Below are 19208 nucleotides of genomic sequence, written 5' to 3' on the forward strand. Positions count from 1 at the left end.
TTTTCCCAATGACTGTACCATTGCTATCAGCTATACAGATTGTGTTTTTCAGAAAGAACGAATGATCTGTATAACAATCTCTGGGGGAAGGAGTGGACAGCTTTCTTTGCCATGATAGTTGGTTGTAGAGAGAAGGCTCTCTTAGGCCCTCCTGTAGATATCCTTGCTGGAAAGACGGATCTGTATCAGGATCACTGGAATGAGTGCATACATATGTGTGTGTGCCTGCACCCATGTGTGCAGCCTCCCAACCTGAGCCACCATAGCATGTAGCCTTTGGGGTCCAAAGGGTTGTGCACTCCAATCTAAGGCAAAATGTCTTACATCTAATATTATAAGTATATAATAAAACATATTTTGATGTAATATTGTAAGAATTATATAATAAAGCAAACTCAGGGGTTCCCCCCTTATTAATTGTTAGTACAAAACCAAAGACTGAACCCATCTAAAATTAGTGTCATTTCAAATAGAAGGCGGAGTACAAATCATATAAATTTATTGATTTATATTCAACAATGCCCAATTCGTAACGCCATTATCCAGCCATTCAGTTTGACATGACAGCAGGGGTATTATTCAACTTAACTGTGCTGAGGAACACAGTAACTAGGTTTGGAATAATGTTGGATACACACTGTGGGGCAGCTTGAAATGCTTTTACTCACAGAACAGTCAGCTGAACTAAGAGTAGTTGTCTTCTGAATTATAATGCTGAGTAAAGGTGGTAATGGATAAAGAACATCAACATTAGGTGGAATTAGAAGCCCTCTTAAAAATGAGCGGAAAACAAAGGAATGAATTGGCATTTTCACAGAAGATAACCAGTGTGAACTAAAGATTCAATGATGCGAGTTAAAAATAAAGACTTTTACTTCATTTCAGTTCAGAATAATTTATTTGTCAAAATTTGAAGAAAATCCATTTTTTAACTGGAAGGGGATCTCAAAGCAATTTGATCTGTCTTGATTCCACTGATTTTCAACATGTCATTCCCTCGGCCTATCTATTTGGCTACTTTTCTCTTTGAAAGCATTAACACAAGGATTGTCAAACCAATCCTTTAGAGAACATTGGAAAAAGAAACACCTATGCTGGATTCCTCCAAGCATCTGGTTCAGCTACTCTCCATACCAAGGCCTTATTTGTGACTTGAAGTAACAATTGTGTATGGAATGTGAGGATGGAAGAAAGTCTTCTGGCATTAAAATATTGAGGAGGGTTTGTTCTTCCAAAGTGCTCCTGGGTCAATCCTTTTTGCCTCTTAAGTGCAATTTTTCTTCTAGATCTTAAGATCTCTGGGATAAATAAAAGCCTGCTACTTTTTTCAAAAGCAGACCTATAGGAGATTGCTCAAGGGATCAAACTGTTTCTAGTGATGGTCTTCAATTAATATATGACAAATGTCCTATTCTGATCTTCAGAAGGGAGAGAAAACAAATGGTACATGCAGGAAGTGAGAAAAATGAGGTAATGTTAATCAGAACAAATGGGATAATCAAAACCCATTTTTCAGTCATTATAACCTATTGGATGAATAAACTACCAACAGTAGGCATTCAGACCGATATATCAAGACTCCATTTTGAGACTTAAAATGACCTAGACTCTAGAAGGAAGAGGGTGGCAGATGTCTATACAAAGGGACTGGAATTTTCAGGAACAGGTCAGGTAGAGCAACAAAAATCAATAGCAGTAGTACTTTGGAGGGAACGTAAGGGCATGTAGTTCAAAAAACTATTCATGGTTTAATGAGAGGTGATGTGTTGACTTCTGCCAGAGCTCACCACAAAATGGTGCTGGAAGTTACAAGAAGCAAGCCATCTCTGAGACCATGGTAAATAAAAGGAGAAAGTGTACAACAAACCTATTCAAAATCTGAGCTGTTCAGTAGTTTAATGGGGACAAAAGGGGAGCGGAGGGAGAAGCCACCAGGACCGCAGGGATTGCAATGTAATTCTATTGACCAAGCCCAACTGACTCCAATGACAGGAATGGCAGATTGGTTTCTCTGCCTGGGAATTATCCTGTAAATCCTCACAATTCAATAGTGTCTTCTATACTTTTTAACATCTACATGAAACTGCGAGAAGTCATCTAGGGATTTCGAGTACCATGTCATCAGTAGGAAGATGACAGCCAGCTCTACTTCTACTTTTCAGCTGAAATTAACGTCTTCTCTCTCAGCAAGCATCTGTAGTTTGTAATGAACTGAATGGGGATGAATCAATCCAGACAAGACAGAAATTACAGTGGTGAGAAGTTCAAGTGGGCAGGAAACTGCCTCTTCTGGAAGGGGTAATATTTCCAGTTAGGGCTCATGTTTGCTACTTAGGAATGCTTTTGGGTCCAGCTCAACTCCAGGATAAGCAGATAGTAGTTGTGGCCTGAAATGCTTTTTAACCACTTGGGCTGTTTTGCAAACTGCACCTGCTGTTGGAAGACAAAGATCTGGATACTCTTATTCATGTTTTGCTAACTTCCAGACTAGACTGTAATTCACTATTTATAGGACTTCCATTAAAAATGGTACAGAAGTTTCAACAGGACTAAAATGCAGCTGCCCATATGTTGGTGAGTGTATGCTGCTATATCACTTCTTTTGAAACATCTTTATTGGTTACGAGTTTGTTTCTAAGCCTCACTTAAGGTGTTGTTTTTGACCTTTAGGGCCCTCAGTGGTCTGGATCCCATGTGTACCATGGAACATATCTTCTGCTTTGAAAATCCTTTCCCCAAAGTTTATCAATAAATCTTGGCTAATGAAGCACTGACCCAAATACAAGTGATTGCTGACATTGCTGCAGTGCAGAGGCAAGCAACCTTGTGCCCTCCAGATGTTTTAGATTACAATTCTCAGAATCTCTGACTATTGGCCATGCTGGCTTGGGGTTATGGAAGATATAGTGCAAAACATCTGGAGGGTACCAGGTTGCCTACCCCTAGCGTGGCAGCTCCAGAATTATGGAAACCCCCCTCAAAGAATATTTGCTATTTTTAATAGGGGCAAAAAACACATCTATTTAGGCACAATTTTGCAGCCTAGACGAGGGCCTGGCTTTTTTGACAGGAAAGTTTGTGTTTTCTTGTTCTTATCAATTTTTTATTCTCCAGTGTTCTTTAGCATTACTATTTTAAAAGGATTTAACTGTTTTATGTAAACCATCCTGGGAATTATTTCTTGAAAAGCAGTCTAGAATTACAGCATTAAAAATAAAGTGAACAACAGCAATGATTTAAAGCAGGTAAGTCACACACAGTCAGAACAAGAGAAGTGAATAATTTTGGCAGCAGGGTTTTAAATTGAGGTGAGTGGACTGAGAGCTCAAGGGACTATATGTATGTCAGTGAGTATTTCAAGCATTTCCAAGTACGATTTTATCTATAAAAATAACAAGCTGTTTTCTCAACACTATTAACTCCTTATCTCTCTTTGATTGGTAGCAAAGATAGATGCGTGTGGGTTTCACTATATGCTACATGCAGATACATGTTACAGACATCTAACAGCTGCTTTTTAAAGCTTAAGCAACTTCTTGTAACTTTTACTTTTTCATAACATTGCCTAGTATTTTTTTCTTTTTGCCTTCTGGAATGCACAGTACGCACTTGAGCCTCAGTACTGGGCCTGTGCTGCCTTAATGCTACCACATTAAGTCTTGACTACATGGCAGATCTGTCATTTCTAAGGAAAGGCAGTTTTGGGAGGAGTGACCTGGAGCAGAGGAACAGAGGCTGGCGGAGGGGGGCGGATTCCTCCCTGTTACTCTGCTCCAAATCATCCCTTCACTAAGTTGCTTTAGCTTAGAACTGGCAGTCGCTGTGTAGCATAAGTCCTAGCATAATTTTTTAAAATTCCCATTGAAACAATGAATACTGTGGGTTGACTCCAATGACATCATTCCACTGATAGAACTCTATATGTGTGCACGCATGTATTTGAGAGAGTTGTGTGTGAATGTGCATGTATATGCTCCCCAGCAGATACCAATGGGGACTTCAGGGCCTAAACGGATATGTACTTCTGAGCTAGAGAATAAAAAAGCTTTTTAACTTCCACAATAGATGTACATGATACTTATAAAGATCTTACATTCTTATCTTTATGTTCAAGTACACACAATACATTCTACAAGACATGTAATAAAAAGTACCAGCAAACATTTTTGGGGTGAAATAGAGTACTTTACCAGAACTTTTCAAAGTTAGATGCTGTATTTTTTTTATGCACAAAAGAGCATCTAAAAGCAGAAATAATTAGTAGATAGCAGAAACAATTAGTTAGCAATATTAAAGAAAGGGAGAGTGGTTGCTTGCTGAATGAGCAAAAAGAAAGAAGAAACAAGGTACAAGAAACATATAAGTAAGGGGACACCACATTTTAGAAATGGGGAATAGGGTAGAAAAAAATCTAAAAGTGGAATATGAATGATACCTTGCCAATTGAGATCCAGTGTACATTAAATTTTGTAGTAATAGTTCACAGACCTGAAGAACATGCAATGAACTCAGCCAAAAAGTGAATGCTGCCCTGCAGTACTCACCTTGCCACCTTTAGAAGGATCTGGCTACAAGAGACACCTGTCCTAACAATCGACATATCTGAATGCCACAGAAATCAAGGCACTCAACTATTTTATTTTGTCACATTACTGGTTCCTCTGCCTTGAATACGAATATTAATTTACCAACTCAATTAGACACTTTACATGTTCATTAGAGCATTCTTTGCTACTGCAACTGCTATTGATCAAAATAAAAACCCTATCTTTAGGCAACAAAGGGATTCATTCTGGACATTACACAACTGCCATCATCCCCCATCCCACCCTATCCAAAAACAGGACAGATACGTGCTAACAGACAAAGAGGAAAGAAAATAAGGAGCAAGAAACTAAAAGGAGGTGGCCTAAATTATCAACCTCCAAAGAGAAAGCAAGCCAAGGACAGATGCAGTGGGGCTAATAAAAGCAACGAAACCAAAAGATACTGGTTAACAAGTAAGATGTCGTTATGAGCCACCTACAGACAGCAGCCTAAGCCACCATCTTCCGTTTATGGTCCAAGTACTGCTTCAGTGCTTTACTTTACCAGATAAAATATTAATATTTATGTTAGAAAAATCATGTGCATGATGAAGTGTGTGTGTGAATGATTGGGGAACATATCTGTATTAACTTTCCAACATGTAACTGGATTCCAGATATAGATACCAAGTAAAATCAGTAAACTACTCCACCCACACATGTCTAGTACGCATGCCTTTTCTGACGAACACATGTATACAAATTCAGAAAAGTAACCAAGCAACTTTTATATGAATGTTATGGGTATCAGATAAAGCAATTAAGAATGTAAAAAGTGATCCCTCATTCTCAGCTATACAATAATAGTTCTCTACAGACAAGCTCAGGTATCACCTCAAAGTGATTCATGCAGTTATGAAACATGTTCCTTGTGTGTTAAAAATGCATTCAGCCACACGTATAATTCTATGATATGTCACAATGAATCATCTTAATAGTGCTTCTTCTGTGCATATCTAAGTCCTGGATACCCTGGAAGAGCTGCCCCTCCAACCCAACCTCCTAATGAATTGGTAATTACGGACACAAAAAAAGGTTAAATTTTAGACCTGGGATTGGATCCAGATTTAGGCATGTGCAACTGGGTTGGCAGAAGAAGCAGGCTTTCACTCCTCCATTCCACACAGAAGCTCCTCTAGCTCCCCAAATGCAACACAGAACATCAGGAAACCCTGTTGAATGGGTTGGGCTGTAGTATGAGGGGAAGGAACATCCCAAATATAGACAGAGGTACTTTCTGTCAGTGGAGCTGTATTCACAGAAGGTGACTCCGCCTGATTTTTGGGGAACCCCCTCTTCCTCTTGCACCACACCCTACTACGTTCAGCAGGGTTCTCAGCATTTTCAGAAGGCTGGGGGATGAAAAAGAGGAGACCGCCTCTCTCTTTTTTAACTTCATTTATTTGATACTGTCCTAAAGACTGCAATGTCTACTGCATTATTTTTTAAGTTAACCTATGTCATTTTGCTTATGTTTACTTATTTGTTACTTTTGATTTTCCTTCAAGATCTTTTATTTTATAGCAAAGGCAAACCCTCCCATCTACAATTTAGCTCCCCGGTACCAAAGAAGACTAACATCCACCATGAAACAGACACTTTACTGGCACAACAAGAATGTTTCATGTGTATGTTTTCCTTTCAAGAAATATTCTTAAACTAGAGTTCCATCTCCAATAAAATCATTTTGGATGGGGAGAGACCCCCAGCAGACTTCAGAGAGCAAATGAAAGAATACACTGTACTAAGCTAGATGGGGCAACAATAAGACAGCTTCATCTTTGTGGACTGGTGCATTTCCAGGTTTTCCCTGAGACTACTCTGAATATAAAACAAAGTGCTGGATGACTTTCTCAGAGCAAATCTAGTGACAATGGCAAATTAAAATATAGTTCCCTTTTGCACTTCAGTGAGGCTCTATTGAAAACATAAAATGAAGGGTAGAGAGCATCTTTTTAAAGTAGCAAAGAGGTATTACCAGGTATGCAAATGTTCCATTTTCAGCAATGTATAACATGTGCAAACCTACTGGCTTACATAGCAATGTTTCCCCTACTTCTGATACATTCAGGTACAGCTCTATCAAAATGTGTATGAATGCATGCTTTAGTCTGGAATATTTTCAAGCACTTTTTCCCACACAGCAGCAACAATGCAAGAAAATATGGTAATCCACAAACTAACGAACTAGAATAATGTTTAGAAAACAAATTTTAAGCACTGTCAAGTAAAGCTAATTATCCAATAATTCTATGTTCTGAAAGGTAACTGTACATGAAAAATGTACGAGACCAAAGTGAGGTGGAATTCAAGCAATTACGTCAAAAAAGTTATTTGTGAAACTTTATTTATTAACAAATGTTAAGTAGGCACAAATATTGTGTGTATAAGTTCTAGTTTTTCTACTACATAAATACCAAATGTTTGTACTACTGTTTAATACATCTCTTATATTATCAAAAAGCGAAGGCAGCAATTTGAATAGCTTATTGCATTTAGGGTGGAACTCCAGCTAACTTTTAGGCCTAGGAAAAAGAATTCTAAACAAGTCATGAATCCAGATGACTGCACTTTGCTTACAAGTAAGTGCTGAGAATATTTTAAATATTTTAACGTATTTATTTTAACCGTAGTCACTGATAACAGTGTCCATAATGTAACTAATCTAATGTATAAAATGGTAGATTACTTTTAAATCAAAAACGCTAAAAGCATGGCTTAAGATGCAATCAGTTTACATTCCTTTATAATAATTTCTAAATCAGATTAATTTATTATTATTATTATTATTATTTATTTATATAGCACCATCAAAGTACATGGTGCTGTACAGATTACACAGTAAATAGCAAGACCCTGCCGCAATCAGTATTGCACAAAATGTAATGATTATGGTTTTACCCTTCAACAATAGCATCAAAAAGAATTTTAGTCTATGCTTACACTGGCCCAAAGACCCAACAATTTTTCAAAATATTCTAAAGAAAAGATTTAAAGCCAAAGTACCAATCTCCCGTGTATTAAAAAGAAGAATAATCTTAGGTATCTCCATGAAAAGCCATTTACAATCCAACAGCATGTTCCATCCCTCTCCTACATATGGAAAGGTATAGCAATATAGCACTAATAAACATTCCCTTCCGCTCGGGCTTGGGCAAGTGCATGTAAAGCCAGGCAGACTGCAATATGCCCAGAAATTATCTATAAAGGGAGGCCCATGAGTACCTGCCACAACAAGATCCAACAGCCTTGCTTCTCCCCACAGCTGCACATACAGACTAAGTGTATGGAGAAAAAGGAGATGGTTTGAGCAGCCCCAAGGAGAAGTGAAGCCACTAGATTTCACTGAAGGAGGCACACAAGGAACCATTGCAGATAATGGCCAAGTACACTGCTGTACACTAACCAAAGGCCAGCAAGGCGGGGGAGGTTACATAGTACTTACTCTATGGTGACATGGCCTATGCAAAGGGGGGTGGGTGGGTGTAATTAGGTCCGAAGTATTATATGTATCCAAATATCCCTTCCTCCACAGCTTCCTAGATATTTTAAATTGCTCTTTTAAATGTTCCTCCCTCTGTAAAGAGATTCTAAAATATAGATTTGCCCCACCCTCAAAAATCTCAAGAACTCAAATATGATTTTAGAGCTATCTATGATATGTTGCACCACCTCACTCTCCTGGAAAACATATGGGATGATATGTCAAAAATAGCATAAAATATCTATACAGATGAAAAAATGTACATGTCACAATAAACTGATGAGATACAGAGTTGTCATTTGACCACAATTCCATGTTCACTTGGAATTTCAGCAATGCATTACTGGTTGTGGGAAACTCCCATGTTATTCTTGTATCTTTTGGGTTCCTTCATGAAATCTTATTCAAGGCTTCTCCAAGTTTCTCCGTGGCTTCACTGTATGCCTATCATTTTTAGTATCTTGAATAACCTATTTTGGCCCTTTTGTTTTGCTGTGTAATAAAACAACAAGGCCCATGTTATGTTTCTAGAAGTGCTATTTACATATTATTAAATATATATATATGTATCATCTCAACATTTAGAATAGGTCAGGTTAATACAGAAATCAAGGCGTATTTTTCATTTACCATAAGGTTTCTCCGGTTTAGCGAAATTACCTTGCTCAAAGAAAGGAAGAGGAAACTCTTCCATACAGATTAGGATCTTCTAAAAAGCACCCTGGTGAAACAATACATCGACCTGGATCCAATGGGCTGTATCCGATGCAGCACTTGCACAAGGATATTCACAACAAGGGAACTCTCTGACCCCTCTTCTCCACTGCAACACCCTGAAAAACCTCTCCTGAAGGTAAAGGGCAGTCAGGAAAGACCTGGGTTGTGGGTCAGGGGGCTGCAGTGGAGGGGGGTGGAAATTAGAAAAAATTGGGTGGAGGCAACTAGTCCTAATCTCCCTCCAAAGGTTACTATGAGAACAAAAAGGAGAAAACCCATATACACCACTCTGTGCTTCTCTGAGGAAGGGTAGGATAAAAATATAAATTCAAAAAATTACAATTGGAAATTATTGGTTTTCATGTTATCTCAGAGACTGCTATATAAAGTTGTGACTACTTAGCTCCATAGTTGCACATGTACACTAGCTGTAGGGGGCACATGCCAAACAATTCCTTTCAGAGAGGCAGCTACCCACACCGAATTTTTTGTGGGCTAGTTTTTATTTATTTGTATTACATTGGTTTTAAAACAGTATAAATGGGTGAAATCTAGATTTATTGAGGAAAATAGTGCCTCACATAAACTGGGGGGAGGGGGAGACACCAGACTACAGAGGTACTACTTCAACCAACATAAAGTTACTGTATATCCTCAGTTAATAAGTATTATGCTTATCGATTAACAAAAATGCGAACTACTGTTGAATGTAATGTTTTCAATACAAAATGTCTAAAGAATTTAAAATATTATCAGTAAATGAAAATGGAAGAAGAGTTACCTGTTTATATTCACTAACGCAGTTTTGGCAACAGAATCTTTTCGGCTCCCCATCAACCATAAGGATATTGTTCGCTGCACCTTTACTAGGCAGGTATTCCCCACAATGCTCGCAACAATTCATGATTAAGCCATTTGCCATTCGATATCGATTGAAGCAGTGGTCACTACACAGCTTATGAGTCATATTTTTAAAGCTAACTTCATGACGTATCTAAAGGTAAAAACAAACAAACAATTTTACTATAAAGAGATTTAGCTTGATAACAGGTTTCAAGCGTAACTTCTGATTACTTGTTTGAAAAACATGGAAAATGCCATTTCAGATATCCAAGCTATACTGGTACTTTAAGGGTACAATTTTATGCACGTTTTGAGAGAGAAAATTCCTACAGCTCCCTGCATCCCCCAGCCTGTCATGCTGGCTGGGGGATGCTGAGATCTGTAGGACTTCTTTTTCTTTAGAAAAAGAACAGGAGTAGAAGATACTACATGAGAACAACTAAGCTATAAAAATATCAAGCCACTATTGATAGTAGAATAATTGATATTATTCTACTATCAATAGTGTATTCAATCATATAAATGTAATAAGACTCTAAACATTTAGGTTCAAAGAATGGAAACAATGATGTCCCATTTTGTAACAATCATTTTTACTTTCTGTAGAATTAATTTCCACAGAATCCATAAGTTACCCTATGAACAGATGTTAATTTTTTTTTTAACATGTATGTTAAAAGAAGAATGTGTAAGGATTGGGCCCCATATCTCTGCAGAAAGCGTGGGAACGGATTCAGAGTCAGATGAGGAAGAGGGTGAAAGAGCTACCAAGGCTGCATGAGAGAAGAGCAGAGAAACAGAGGCAGAGAGGAGTCTTTGATCCAGCTGAATCAATGCCGGGCATAAACCTCTCCATCTGTGGGAATACAGGATCTTATGGTGGGGGAGAAGATGGAGTGATGAATCAGACCTTGGGTTAAGAGGGAGGAAAGGTTGGCTGCTCAAAAGAAGTCCCTAGGAGAAGACCCTCCCTGAGGGAAGGACTGGAAAAGCCACTCAGGTTTCATACTGTTGGTGGGTGCCAGTTTCGTGGCAACATTGTAGCATAGTACATTCATCAAAGGGAACTTCTTGTAATCTAATTAGTATTGTGCAAAGTTTTTTTTTAGTTTTTTATTTTTAAATTTTATTTTTATTTAAAGTTGCAAAGTTGACTAGAAAATTTAGCTCTGTGTTGCTGGATGCTGATTAGGTCTGTAATTTGAAGTGCTGTTCATCCGGCTGTAATTTGCCTAATATAAGCTATGTACTAAGATAACTGTTTTCCTCGTGTGACTAAAAAGACACAAGGCTTGGCAAGATGGAATGCCCCAAACCTCTCCTCAACTTAAGATATTAACAAAGGACAGAAAGTTCTAAGTTCAATTACTCAGTAACCCAGGTCACATGCAATAGTAACCCTGTTTTTTAAAATTCTGGATTACCATGAATGAGCCAGCGTGCTAGCTCACACAGCTTGATCACTCCTGCTTGGCTCCTCCTGCCAGCAGAAGCAGCTTAACAAGCCAGGGTTTCAACCCTAATAAACTCTGGTTTCCAACTTTGGCTCCTTGGGGGAGAGAGAAGCCAGAGTTCTAGGTTCAGACTGGGAAGGAGTGTCCCTGGCTTGTTTAACCATTTCTACTGGCAGAAGAGCCAAGTAGGAGCCATCAGGTTGCACAAACTGGTATGCTGGCTCATTCACAGTAACCCAGGGTTTAAAAGCCTGGGTTACCACTGGGTGTGAACTGGGTCAATACATAACTTATTCCCATTTTTACAAACAAAGAACATTGCAGTAAGACTGCTGGTAACAACAGGAGAGGCCACCAACATCATAACAAAACAGATCAAAGAATACCTATTCTAAATAAAGTTAGTGAAGGCTATAGACCAGGCTTTCCCAACTTGATACCCTCCAGATGTATTGGACTGCAACTCCTGCCATTCCCATACTGGCTGGGAATGATGGGACTTGCAGTCCAAAACATCTGGAGGGCACCAATTTGAGGAAGGCTGCTGTAGACTTCCACCCAATAAGTAAGGAAATTATTTCACAACATCATCATCTCTATACCACCCCATAGCTGAAGATCTTCTAGCTTTCATACATGAGAATTTTCATGGTACAGAATATACAGATGCATGAAGTGAAATATTATCCACAGCTGGTAAAAAAATCTTACCTAAATAATTTAACTATAAGATGAAATTATGTGTTTCATTTTATAAATAGTTATAGAATTGTATTAGTGTGAGGAAAAAGTAAACAAACCTCTGTTAGTTTACCACAGATAGTGCATCTTGACTTATTCAAAATTCCTTTCGAGGGATTCTGTTTGTCTTCATAGAAGGACAAACATGATGTACTGCAAAACTCCTGGAAGGACTCACTTGAATCAACCTGAGCAACAATGGTACCTTTCATTGTTGTAATATCTCTGAAAGATAAAGGGAACTTCATCTCAGTGTTCTAGCAACTACTACAAACTTCATATTCACAGAAATTACATGAATTATTAAAAACCTGTTCCTACTATATTTATAACTATTTAATACATTAGAAGTTATAACTGATCAACTAAGGGTGCAATCCTGTGCATGTTTAGGCAGAAAAAGTCCTATAACTCCTAACATTCCTCAGTCAGCATTATAAGATTTTCTTTTCTGTCTAAGCATTTCACCCTAAAAAGAGGAAACTACTGGATATTATCAAGAGCCCCAATTTCCCCCCTCAAAAATAGAGCACAATTACACATTAAAACAGTGGTATGTAAATAGGAATTGCTATCTTGAGCTGTACATTTCTCATGTTAACAAAGGCAAATTAATTAATTTTGATGTTTTATGTTCTTGTGATGCTTTTTACTACAACTATCATGCTGTGCTGATATTGAAGCAACAAGACAGAACAAAAGTGTTTAATTACATTAATACGACTCAGACCACTTCTCCTGCTCATTTGTTTGAGCTTCCGGACTGAGGAATAATGTAGACCATGGTTTGCATATTGAAAGTCAAGCCTCTTTGACCTCCTATCTCCAGAGCTGTTCATCTCCCTTCCCCATGCACCTCCTGCACGTCACATGTGCACCTATGCAAACTTGACTAACAAATTGTGCTTCCTTGTGAGAAACTGCAAACCCAGCTCATACCATGGTTACAAGGATCCCGGTTTATTTTACTATATATTCCAAAATCTACATAGAAGACAGGAAGCTCCTTTATAATAAGTTGTATCCAATGGTGTCCTTTCACCAGCAAAATGGGCAGATGGCAGATTGAATATCCCCTCCTCCCATATAGCCCTCAACATGTATCCAGAGCAGGTGTGTGTAATATGTGGGAGAACACAAGGGGACAGTAGGGAAAGGGCAATTCCTGCTGCATAAGCAAAAGTCTGCTCATGTAACCTTGGATTTACCACAGAGTTAGACAATTGGCCCATCTAGTCCAGCATTGTCAACTCCAGGGTTTCAGGCAAGATTCATTCATTGTCCTACCTGGAGATGCCAAGGATTGAACCTAAAGATGTGAAGGCCTGTAAAAACACCAGAAAAAAAATAGGGGAAAATTGTACATAGCACATAGTCAAACTATGGAATGTATTTCACACAGTGCATAGTCAAACTACGGAATTTGTTACTACACGATTTAGTGATGGCCACCAATCTGGATGGCTTTAAAAAAGGGTTTAAGGCAAATTCCTGGAAGAGAAAGTTATCAATGGCTACTAATCCTAATGCCTTTATGTTACCTCCAATATCAGAGGCAGTAAGCCTATGTATACTAGTTCCTGGGGAACATGGGAAGGAGGGTGCTGATGCACTCAGATCCTACTTCTGGGTTTCCCGTTGACAGCAGGTTGGCCACTGTGTGAACAGAAGGCTGGACTAGATGGACCTTTAGTCCAGCATGGCTCTTCTTATGTTATTTTCCAAGGACCTTCCCCCCTCATCCCCGAAAAATTGAACCATTTTGGATTTTCTTTTAGAATGATGAATAAAATGTTTAAGACAAGGTATTCATGTATTGCTATACAGCCTTTACTCCCCCAAAGTGATATCTGAAAATTACATAAAGAGGAAGTATTTTATGTAAGATTAGAGATGTGAAAATTTTGGAAGCCATAGGGGGAAATGATTTTTTAATCCTCTCTGTAAAATTCCCAGCTTTTATTTATTCCATCACTTATTAAAATTATTTATCTAATATCTTTTACTGACATTTAAGAATGTTCCAAGTCATGCTCAATTTCCCAACATATGAATAGAGTTACTAGAATTTTGTTCTATAGAGTCCTGTATTTCTAGCCTTATTCTGGTTAGATGTTGTAGCACTCAAAGGGCATGTTAAGATAACATGCTAAGCCATGGTTAGGCCACTAACTCTTTTGCAGCAAATGGTTAGTGGGTGTGTTTAAACCGTGGTTATGGAGCCACTATGGTTAGGAATAGTTCACAAGACAGACTAAGGCCTTAGCTAGACCTAAGGATTATCCCAGGCAAATGGAGGGGTTTGTCCCTGCCTGCTCCCGGTATCCCCGGTGTCATTTGTATGTACAGGGATGATCCTGGGACGATCCCAGAATATAGGCCTGGTCTAGCCATGGCCTAAGTCATGGTTCACAAGACATGCTAAGCTATAATGTTTAGCTCAAAATGCTTAACCACCATGGCTTAGTGTGTCATCAGAACAGGGTCAATGAAAGTATTTCTAAAACCCACATGTGAGAGAAACAATATAGATTATCCCACAATTACCAACACATGTGAAAAAACATGAGGGTTATTCCTCCTATATTTTAAAATAGACACACATAAACCCAGAGCTTTGAGGCTTGGATCTATGAAATTCATTGCAGCCTCAGCTATAAATCTTTAACCACTGCCACCAAAATAAATCATCTATCCTAGCCCTCCCACCCCACAAATCCTCAATAGCCTGATTTGTTAGACATAAACATGGAACTGATACCACCACAAGAGACAACCTTCCAAAATAACAAAAATTAAGATGTTGTAATATGAGGAATAAATATCACTTTTCGAATACTAAGTTAAAATTGCTTAAAGGTTCTAAAGTAAATATGCTTGGTTACCATACCTAAAAGGTATGAGTCTTCCCCAACTAAATAAGCTCTCAACAGCTTTTCCTTCAGACCAGATTTCCCTAAACTGTACCCTACAATTAGGAATAGATGCTGTACACCAGTCTTCCTCCAGCTCTTCCTACATTTTTAGCTAGTAAAATGATCCAGATATTTTAGGGACTACTTGCTGAAGTTTCCTCTGGTTAGGCATGTAAGAGTAACATAAAGACTTGGTTTGCACATCACAGCAGCAAATCATGGGTTAAATTGAGTAGGGACAATTTGTTAAGTTACCATAGAGTTGTTTAACAAGCAACCTGAAGTGTCCAAGTTTTGACAGAATGCTAGCAACCTACGAATGAGGCGTCCACAGGCTGTTTCTGAAAACCGGAAGGAGCTCGTACCTCAAAAATCATGAATTAACTTGCAATTTGCTATTGAATGCTGCCATAACTGGCAAAGAGCCCCAACATGTATTATGTATAACTTGGTTGCTCATGAAATTACCATATTTGGTACATTAAATTTAAAAGTATAGTTCATTCAGACTGTAATTACAGATTTACTGAGTTTACTTTTAAATATTTTTTAATTTTAATAATTCTATGAGCAAAGCAAGTTATACATATTACTTTTTAAGTTTCTAAAGTAATGAAGTAAAGACTTTTGCATATTGTGTATTTTTCTCACCCCACCCCAATTCCATGGCTTCAAAATTTCTCAGGTAGAGCAATCCTATAGTCCCTGGGACCATAGAATACGGCCAAATCCCACTCCTGAGGTCATAGACTATAACCTTGGGGCAGGGAGTCCAAGACCAGACCATCCCCCCCCCCATGTGGTTCCACTGCCTGAAATTACCATTACAGCTGCTTTTCCTTGGAAGAGCTTGGGGAGAGGAAAAAGGGGGAGGGGAGCCCAGGATTTGCAGGTTCTTAAAGCCTTGCCCACACCTGTCCTGCCCTCAAGAAGGTAGGCCAGCTGAGATCAGAGCCCTCTGCCTACTGGAAAGCAATCCCCTAGGATTGTGCTCTAACTGAATCTGGGAGTTCCTGCATGCAACGTATTTGCTTTAATCATGTTTTGCGTGATTAAGTGGTAATGCCAAGGAGGAGGGGGAAATTGCTCCGAGGGAGCGAGGAGAGAAACAATGTAATCTGAGGCAGGTTTCCATTTCACAAAGTATGGTTTGCAGGGAATTAATGTTATGGCTACATGAGACCTAAAGAAGGAAGGAAAAATGAATAGATTTGTCATAACGGAATCACCACAAAATGAAGGCTTGTTGTTTGACAAGCCAGAGAGCTTCAGCTATTGGGCATTATAAAAATGTAATAAATAAATAAATAAATTGGCAAGAGGAACAAGTTTCATTCCTTTATGCCAAAGCTGTGTTTATTGCTGACAAGACACTACCAATCTAAGTTTTTGCTCCTTGTACTGCATCTTTTTAATGTTCTTTGAGGAATTTGAACTTATCCTACATCTATTATTATAAGCCAGAGGTTTAAATGAAAACCAACCAACCTAGTATTTTTGCGAATTATTACATATACACTAGTTGTCCAGAGACACTAGTCATGAAACACCTTATTTTTCTTACATTTGCTTGGAAATTTGTTTGGAAAATACTTTTCTATGAATAGCCTAAATATAACCTTTATCCTCAAGAAGAAACTTAATGTAAAGTGTTTCTAGTAGTAATGCCTGATGAAGTGTGGACTCATTAGAAACACATCAAGAATTGTTTTATGTTCATATCAAACTGCTTCTGCAGCCAGTTTGTGAACTCTTGTTGACTACTGGATCCCATTTTGGTTTAGGCAATTCTCAAAACACTGTGATAGAATTAGTCTGGGAATCCAGTTATAGCCACCATTTTAAAATGTCACTCCTTACTACACCATTTTTGCACAGCAATTTTCCACTCCAAATAAGGAAGTGTATTATCCTATTACCTACAGAACCTCAGTTTATAGACCACATCTATGAATTTGAACTCATCCTGCATATAAATAATTTACTTGAAACATGTATCTACAGAAACTATATTTGTTTGACCTGGGGAAGAAGATATAAATCAGTGTTTATGGATAAGGAGTAGACCACTCCTGCTTCTTCCTCTCCATGGACTGATTAAAACTAGGATTCCTCGGCATTTAAGGAAAGCAAATGAATCACACAATCCCATGCCTTGGTTTGGGAATGTTGCATCTGCACAGGTTAACAGTATAAGTATATCAATAATGGATCAGCAGATAGATACTAGATTTTCTCTTGGTAAATCTAACATTTTTAAAAGCAAAAGTCCTCTCCCTCACTACATACATAGGTAACAAGAGTTTTTATTTAAGCAACCTTACTATCCAAAGTATCTTGATGCAGTAAAGTTACTGTTTAGATGAGTGATGGAAATATGACAAGTAAAGAAAAACTAGTATGATAATATTCTCAATTATTTTAAGAGACACCTAATATAAATTCATACCACTGGTAAAGCACAAGACTTGGCACCAGCCAAAGTCCTCACAACATTATTTGCACAAAGAATGCTGAAATGCTCTATCCATATTTTCCACAATTCTCACCTTAACTTTATAGTTTACATATTCACAACAGTAGGCCTCCAGCTTATAGCGCTACAATATTGGAGCCAAATGTATTTCTACTCTTGCTATCAGTTAAACTGCAGCTTTCACCACAGATGCCAGAACAGGCAAGTGGCCAAAGCGGAGATGCTAACAGCCAGTAACATTAACTAAGCCCATTCCTCTTTGTGATTCTCAATTTCTGCATAGGATATTACACAGGGAAAGGAATAATTGTGGGTAAGATAAGGGGAAATCTTGACTTTTTGTATAATTCTACTTCACTTTACAACAGTGGCCAAGTTCAGACAAATCATGGCTATCTCCTTCTGAACTGGTTTTAGGGTTGCATGCTCCCTCCTCCCATCAAGAGCAAACCATAGTTTTCAAAATAAAATCAGAAACCACTGCTTGGACCCAAACCATGCAAACCTGAAATCTGTTCACAATAGGCTAACCAGGATTTGGCCATTACATCTGAACCAAGCCAATGTCTATCAGCAAGGCATTTTGGCCTACGACTTGGCAATACAGTTAAGAAGGCTAAAGAAAGGCAGCACATTCATGTCCTGAACAGCAAAAGTAATATTTCAGTGAGTTATTTAATTACGTAACAGGAATATTGATCTTATTGACAAGGATCAAGTAGTAAGACATATAGCCCTTACTTTTTGCACATAACACAGAGTTTCTTTGGAGCTGGTTTATGTGAGAATGATGAAAGGCAGGTAGTGGAACAAAAAAGGTGAACAGATCCTTTCCGCTGATATGCAGTCTGGCCCTTCTGCAAAGGTTTTTTGCAGTTAGCACATGTGACTTTAACCTGCTTTGAAGGTTGCTGTTGTGCAGGAGGTTGGAAGACTTGTTTAGGAAGGGATGCCACCGGTGACAGAGAATCCACACCTGGCTGTTTCTGATTCCTCGGAAATGAAGCTGACTGAGATATCCAGGAATCTTAAAGAGAAAAATGCAGTAAGTAAGCAATTGCCTCCCAATTTACACAGTTTATGAGAACAACAGACTGGCAAGTATTTCAAAAGTGAAGCATAATATTCTATTACCAGTATAGGTAAAACAAGACCCACTGAGTTTACTCAGTACCTGATAATTCATTCAAGTGCTAATAATATAAAGGGAACTTAGGTGCAATGATTCCTATAAGGCACAAAAACTTCCAAAACACAATATATTACTCACTGGAATAGCAACAGAATATTCTACTCTAGAGTTTTGCTAAAACATATCCATTGTTCACAACACAGCAAAACTCTTCAAAATGTGAAGTAAAGTGTCTTTAAGTAAAACTTCTGTCCAGTTTCTCAAGAACAGGAAGTGTTGAGAATTCCAATATGATGCTCAAGACTAAGTTCGGTTAATGTGAGGACATTTTGTACCATAACTTTGAGGGGGGATGAGGGTTGGAGGGAAGAGATTAATAATAATAAATAATAAATAATAATAATAATAATAATAATAATAATAATAATAATAATAATAATTTCTATACCTCCCAACAGCCGAAGCTTTCTGGGCAGGTCACAAAAATTACAAACCACAAATACAAGATAATAAAACATGGTATAAGTTTTTCAACATATGAAATTTAAAACAGATAAAAACAATTTCAGTAAGATACTAGACTGATAAAGACAGCTGACAAAAATGCCCCATCATATGCTGGGAGAAATGGACAGTCTTAACCTTATAACTTGACTCAATAAGCTGAAATGCTTGAGCCCTTGATTTATTTATTTATTTATTACATTTTTATACCGCCCAATAGCCGAAGCTCTCTGGGCGGTTCACAAAAATTAAAACCATAATAAAACAACCAACAGGTTAAAAGTACAAACACAAAATACAGTATAAAAAGCACAGAACATCATCTATCCTCCTTTCATGGCATGCATTGGAAAACT

At 38.0% G+C, this 19208-nt stretch overlaps 1 protein-coding gene across 5 annotated transcripts in view; it reads right to left on the reverse strand.

Moving 5' to 3' along the window:
* The window catches only part of ZMYM2 (zinc finger MYM-type containing 2), a 75009-nt gene that overhangs the window by 33559 nt on the left and 22242 nt on the right, over positions 1–19208 (reverse strand). For all 5 annotated transcript variants that reach the window (XM_063127047.1, XM_063127050.1, XM_063127049.1 and 2 more), the window contains 3 exons: positions 17958–18243; positions 11885–12050; positions 9569–9781 (listed from right to left, as the gene is read on the reverse strand). In XM_063127047.1, coding sequence (XP_062983117.1) covers positions 9569–9781; positions 11885–12050; positions 17958–18243 — 665 coding nt within the window. The remainder of the gene's footprint in view (positions 1–9568; positions 9782–11884; positions 12051–17957; positions 18244–19208) is intronic.

The sequence above is a fragment of the Elgaria multicarinata genome, chromosome 5, assembly GCF_023053635.1.
Source record: "Elgaria multicarinata webbii isolate HBS135686 ecotype San Diego chromosome 5, rElgMul1.1.pri, whole genome shotgun sequence".
Classification (NCBI taxonomy): Eukaryota; Metazoa; Chordata; class Lepidosauria; order Squamata; family Anguidae; genus Elgaria; species Elgaria multicarinata.